At 40.5% G+C, this 7000-nt stretch overlaps 1 protein-coding gene across 1 annotated transcript; it reads left to right on the top strand.

The window, feature by feature from the left end:
- Positions 1-6: 6 nt before the first annotated feature.
- LOC107301421 (leucine--tRNA ligase, cytoplasmic-like) lies at positions 7-6553 on the top strand (the record flags this gene model as incomplete). The annotated part of the gene is made up of 7 exons (XM_015830650.1): positions 7-128; positions 1270-1347; positions 3229-3314; positions 3511-3576; positions 3659-3741; positions 4352-4490; positions 6341-6553. Coding segments are annotated over exons 2-7 (662 nt in total), but the record flags the coding sequence as incomplete, so codon positions are not given.
- Between the last annotated feature and the right edge of the window lie 447 nt (positions 6554-7000).

The raw sequence follows: 7000 nt of genomic DNA, 5'->3' as shown, positions 1-7000 counted from the left end.
AGATCCCTGGATATGGCCACCTTTCTGCTCCACTGGTCTGTGATGAACTGAAGATCCAGAGTCAGAATGACAGAGAGAAACTTGCGGAAGCCAAAGAGAGAGTATATCTGAAGGGATTTTATGAAGGAGTAAGTTAAACTGAACTGGAAAAACACTTTCCTTTCTGCCTGCCTGCCTACATATCTCCCTTTCACAAGTTAGGTTTTTCCCCCCCTTGGGAGGTGTGGAGTTTTCTGAAGAATATGAAATCTGTCCAAATTCCCTGTTATCTCTGAGCACACATTCCAGCAGTTATGCACTAGCAGAAGATGGAGATGCAGCTCCAAATAGGCGAAGAAGTTCCTGCTGCTGGCACGTACTTATCTACTTGTTTGCCTGTAGACAAATCTAGCCAGTGTGCGTGCCCGTAGCCCATGCACCATCCATATATGCCTCTCTCTGGTTTGCAAGAAGCAAAAATGGGCTTTTCCCCCTTCTGCTCTGCTTTGCTCAGGTGAATGGTTGCCTCAGAGCACTCCTTCCCATTCAGTTTTAACATGGCTCTCGCCATTCCCAATAGGACAGACATGTCAAGCACAAGGTCTGGGGGCCGGATGCGGCCCGTGATGTGGTTTCATGTGGTCCGCGAAGCCATCCTGGAAACAGTGAGGGAACAGCCCCTGCTGCCTTGGCCCTGGCCCAGGCCTCCCGGGAGCCAATATACAATTTTGTGGTGGCCATCTATGCTGAAATGCATTCAGTCTTAGCTCCACAAGGCCGTCTGGAAACAGTAAGGGACCGACCCCTGTCGCGTTGGCCCCGCCCCCTGGGTGCATGCTGGGGAGGTGTCACCCTTTGTGAGAAATGAAGAAATGCACTATTGCTTGGAAGTGGCCAGCAAATGGCCCTCACCTACTCTTCCAGTGGACCGTGCCTTGGCGCTTGCCCCGGTCACACCTCCTGCTGCCAAAGACCCTCAGATCTGTCCCACTCCTGCCCAGGCCCCCACAGGCACCCTTGATGCGAACGATGAAGAGCTGGCCATGCCCACCCAGTAGGCCACACCCACTCCAGCCACACCCACCCAGTAGGCTGCCCCCACCCTGGCCACACCTACCCGGACCCCCGAGGACAACCGCAATACTGATGCGGCCCTCAATGAAATTGAGTTTGACACCCCTGCAATAGGACATCTCTTAGAATGAAGCGGGTGAGAGACCCTCTTTAGCTTAATCAGGTTCTAAAGGAGCTGGTGCTGATTCTAATCTCTACAATGACTACTCTTTTCAGATAATGCTTGTGGATGGATTCAAAGGCCAGAGAGTTCAGGATGTCAAGAAGCTTATTCAGAAGAAGATGGTAGACAATGTACGTAACAGTTTGCGTGTGCATATATTGATTGCTTTAGCACAGCAGTCCCCAACCTTTTGGGTACCAGGGACCAGTTCCATGGAGAGAAGTTTTTCCATGGACCAGAGGGGGTGTGGTTTCGCATGCTGCCTGCATCCCACGGATGGGGCTTTGCTTGTTTACGCGGCCCGGTTTTTGGCATGCCACGGACCGGTGCCGGTCCGTGGACCAGGGGTTGGGGACCCCTGCCTTAGCAGATAGCAGCACCTGGCCAACCTTCTCTGGGCTTGCCAACCAAGCAAGTTTGACCTGATTAGTACTTAAACCTCAAGGAAATCTCAAGGCTGGAGGCTAAAGTGTTCCAGTAGCCAATCATTTTCTAACTGTTGCCATGAAAGCTGCACCAACATGTCTGCATAGTTAGCAGGAACCAAGCTCTATTTGAGGGTGTTTTTACCATTTTGTGTTTTTTTTACACATGATCCATTTTATACTCAGAGGACTTCTTTTACGCAGTTTTTCTGGTTTGTTTGTGCAAAACAGTGCTTGATTTATTGGAATAGAATTGCATGAGAAATAGCCTGGAGAAATTGCATGGTGGGGGTTTGCCAAAAAGCATCTTCTAGCACTGAAGATGTTATCTAGATCAGTGGTCCCCAACCTTTCTGGCTCCGTGGACTGCTGGTGGGGGTGGGGAGGAGGAAGGGGATGGTTTTGCACTCACAACCTAATCCTGCACATGCACAAATGGAGCTTCATGGGTTCACCCACTGCTTGCGCAGCCCAGTTCCCAACAAGCTGTGGACCGGTACTGGTCCATGGCCCAGGGGTTAGGGACCCCTGACCTAGGTGAACAGTGAAATGACTGCAAGAAAACTACCAAGCTCAGAGAGCACCAAGGACTCCACAAGTAGCTTGAAATAAAACGTATTTCTTTTGATAGAAAAATAAATTACATTTAGCCTATTCAGTCAAATAGAAATAATTGTTTTTTATCATATTTTTATCCAACAGAGTTTGCTATTTTGTTTTCTGCATATAAATCTTTTCTCTGCTTGCTTAAGGCAACTTTTGGGACTTTGAATAATATTTTAATATGCACCAGAGAAGGAGAGATACGTTGTATCTCTGAAACTCTCTTAATAAACTTAATAAAGTCTCAGAGTTTTAAGAAAGAAATCCCATTGCTGTTTCCTTAAACTTGTGCAGCTGAGGTATTTGTATTGGGAGAGTTTTCTTTTGCACAAAATTGTATTTTCACACTTCAGTCACAAGAGGACAGTGTAGTAGAGATTCATAATTTCCGTATGTGGTATGTTCATCCATTAACAAAATATAGGGCAGAGTATGCCTCTTCACCTGCATAGAGGGGAAGATAATTGAATTAAAGCATGCAAGTAGTCAGTTCCTGTAACACTTTCTGTGCTTTGCAATTTAGGCATTAGAGAAGCATCTTTGCAGCTTTGTGGAAGAGGCTTTGTGAGAAATCAGATCTGTCTTTTAAAGACAGATCTTCACTGCCTTGGACAGGAAAATCTTCTGTGATTCTCTTGTGCTCTCCTAGGTGTATTAAGATGCACAGTCCAAGGGAACTGATACCAAAATAGAATTCAAAAAGAACTTGCATGGCTGAAGTTGTACATAGGGAAATTAAACACACGTCAGAATGCATTGTGTAATATCTATTGTCCGTACAGTATACCGAGGTTCATGAAAGTAGGGATTATCATGCAGTCTTCTTAGAGATTCTTAGAGTAACATCCATCCTCATCTGAATTGCTGATATTCAGCATTAAAATGCTAAAATAATCATATTCTGATCCATATTTTCCACTTTGTTGTCTCAGCATTATAACCCCCACTACCCCTAATACCCCCCTCCCAATTTCCTTATTTCAGGGTGAAGCTTTTATTTATATGGAACCAGAGAAACAAGTTATATCTAGATCTGCAGATGAGTGTGTAGTGGCTCTTTGTGACCAGTGGTAAGTTGAAAGTAAAGTATAAGTCACAGTTGCATTGATTACACCTTTCTCCTTTTTGCAACTCTTTCAAGTTCCTTCTGCTTGTTTTGGACTTAAGCCATGTTTTTCCATTCATTGCTTTAGTAAAGCATCTGGCCTATCTCTGTCAAAATCATCTTTGTTACTCTCCTACGATATCTGGCTCTTTTTCGCCTAGGTACTTGGACTATGGTGAAAAAGCCTGGAGGCAGCAGACCCATGAATGTCTGAAAAACCTTGAGACGTAGGTGTGGGGATTGAGTCAGGGAGGAGGGTTAACATACAGCTATGAGATATAGGTAAGATTAATGCTTTGATTTTCCCAGATTTTGTGACGAGACAAGAAAAAATTTTGAAGCCACCCTGAATTGGCTCCAGGAGCATGCCTGCTCAAGGACTTATGGCCTAGGTAGGAAAGCTTCTCTATTGATCAGCCAGTAATAGTGTTTTATTAATCGACACTTTTATTGTCTATGGAGATCCTCAGTCATCCAGGTCATGGTTGTCCCAAAGGTGCTTTTTCAAGAGCAAAACTGAAGAAGCTTCTTAGATGAGAAGAGGAACATCTTCAAAGAAAAACAAGAAAGTCCAGTTGCCTCTTGAAAAAGCACCTTTAGGATGACACTTTTATTATTTTGTTTTATTCATTTTCCATATATGATTGACCAATGGTTATATAACTGTAAAACCTATGGAAAGAATCATATAATGTATGACCAGCTCAATTTTCAACACAGAATACTTTTCATGGACTTCTATCTTCTACTACAGTATATTGATTTAGAACTGAGTTTGATCCTCAGTACAAATTCCTGTAGTGCCTAAACATGTTTAAGTCAGATTTTTCAAGAAAACAATATGTTTACCTATGCATTAGTATAATGCAAAGTGTCATATGATAAGAGATTGACTAGGTGTAGTTTGATAATTCCCTCTCCTCATCTCTTCCATAAATGCAAGAGGATAGAATATTAATTGTCCATGATTAACAGTTAACAAAATATTTTATTATCTTCCAGGAACTCGTATGCCTTGGGATGAGCAGTGGCTAATAGAATCTCTCTCTGATTCTACTATCTACATGGCCTACTATACAGTTGCTCATTTCCTACAGCCTGATAATTTGAGTGGACAAGGAGAATCTCCACTGGGCATTAGGTGAGAAGGGAGGGGTGATAAGGTGTGATAAGTTCAGACTCTTGCAAGTTTTGCCTTGTCCTGTAAGAAATAAAAAGTAAATATACTGTAAGTCATGTTGAAATTTGGGTTTTGAGGTTATTTTCCGAGAAATAGGAAGCAAAATATATATGCTAAGTTTCTGAGATTGTTTTACTTAATTTCACCCTACAAAATTCAAAAAAGCAAAGGGGTGTGTCTCTCTTGTATCATGAGTGTATCTCTGTCATGGAGACTAACAAATATATATTAATATGAAGATGTGGATCTTGTTCCATTCCATTCCTCAGTCACCAATGAAGCTCTAAATGGCTGTTTTTATTGATTACCATGCCATAAATATGGTGAACCTGACTATTTATGTAATATCTTTGCATTAATAGATATCCAATGTTGAATCTTCAATAAAATTATTGTCATTGGTACAAATAAACTTGGCTTATCTCAAAAAAATCTAACTCTGGTGGAATTTGCTTAGTATTTGGAGAGGAGACCATTAATAAACCAAGGACTGTAGATTAGCCTGAAAGCTTGAAAAAAAATCCCAGAATAAGGGAGACTTTATATTTTCTTTAGTTAAATAGGTCATTGCCACCATTGCCAGGATCACCAGGGTGGGCTAAGTTGATAGACTGATACATTTCAGTTGTTCTACTTATTTTAAAAGTTCTATTTCTAATGAATAAATGTGGCTCCGTCTATGTAGCACATGGGTCTTCAAACTCAGCCCTTTTATGACTCATGGACTTCAACTCCTAGAATTCCTCAGCCAGCGTGCCTGGCTAAGGAATTCTGGGAGCTGAAGTCCATGAGTCATAAAAGGGCCGAGTTTGAAGACCCCTGATGTAGTACATTTGTACTATCTACCTCTGAGTAATAGGTTACCTTGAAGTTTAGTAGTTAAATAAAATGAAACCAGAGAGGATCTTCAGAAATGGGATATTTAACAATGTCCCAGAATGTCCTTAGCTTTATAAAGCTGGAAGAAAATTAACATCAAGTGTCAGGTTAGAATTAATTTTCCTTTCATGTCTTCTGAGCTCTTAATAGGATCGGTTACTCTCATTTGTGTTTAAAGTGTAGACTGAAATTCTACAAAAATTAGCATGACAGGAATAATGTTCTGTACTCTCTAGAGTCATGGCTTTTTAAAAACTATTAACCAGGTCATTATGTGAGCTGTTTGTTGCATTTGATGTCTTAATTTGAATGCATCGATTGCATTTCCAAAGGAAAATAAAAGAAAATACAAAGTAGATTATTTTGAGCCACTAATGACACATGTGGTTAATGCACTAGAGAAATCTATAAGTGTGTCCTTAACTCTCATGGTAGATTCTGGCTTTATGACTAGTGGAGTAACACACTATTTCAGGATTTTCAGGGATGAATGAGTAATTTACAAATAGATTTTTGCCATTCATTAACAAAGCCCACTGTGAAAGTTATCACTGTTTTCGTCAGCTATATCTAATTTTGATGTGCTGGAGGATAATCTGTTACAATTATAGTTCTGGTAATGTCTAATCTTGGGTAAGCTTTAGGTTTGCTCTGATACTTTAAAAATGGTAATAAAAAAATAAAACAATATTTGTTTCATTGGGAGTATTTAGTAAGCTACCAACTGATTTTTGGGGGGCTTATTTAAAATGTTTAAATTCTTTTTCAGATGTTAAAGTTAGGTCATTTTTTTAAAAAAATTAAAAGCAGTTGAGTTTGAAGAATGAAACAAAGTTTAGTGATGATGTAGTAATCATACCAAATGGGTGTTCAGTAAGCAGAGAAACCTGCAATCTTTCTTTCTTTTTATAACTTTTGCCTCTTGTACACAGAGCAAGCCAAATGACTGAGGAGGTATGGGACTACGTCTTCTTTAAGACAGCTCCATTCCCTGCAACAAAAATTCCTAAGGAGGCTTTGGATAAACTGAAACAAGAGTTTGAGTATTGGTATCCAGTGGATATACGTGCTTCTGGCAAGGATCTTGTTCCCAATCACTTGTCTTACTACCTTTACAACCATGTAGCCATGTGGCCAGATCAGAGGTTAGTCTGTGAAAATGTGCATCTCCAGCTATATTAATTAATCACAATCTGTGCAAGCTTTGAAGAGGAGAAGAAGTGTGAGTTGGAAAGACTATATTAAAACGAATTGCTCTTGACAAGACTTGAGTATGGAATTAAAGTATGGAACCAGTTTGTTACATGTGTAATTGATACATTGTAGAATCACTTCTTGTTGTTGAAAGTGCTACAGTACCAATAGGTGGGAAAATGTGAATTAACTGACATTAGAAGTAGGCTTTGGAAGCTCATGTCTTTTATTGCTTGCCCAATTTGAATTCGTACAGGTGCAATGTCCAAGAATGGTATCTTGTACCCTTAGTTTACTTCCCATTGTATTGAACCTTAAAAATACATTGCAAAGTTCCTGTCATAGTTTTGGCTCAAGTATGAGTAAATCTTGCAGATTCACTGAGATTGTTCCAATCT

The sequence above is a fragment of the Protobothrops mucrosquamatus genome, unplaced genomic scaffold (assembly GCF_001527695.2).
Source record: "Protobothrops mucrosquamatus isolate PMUCROS unplaced genomic scaffold, P.Mucros_1.0 scaffold12535, whole genome shotgun sequence".
NCBI classification, from domain to species: Eukaryota; Metazoa; Chordata; class Lepidosauria; order Squamata; family Viperidae; genus Protobothrops; species Protobothrops mucrosquamatus.
This window is presented reverse-complemented; position numbering and strand designations above follow the sequence as displayed.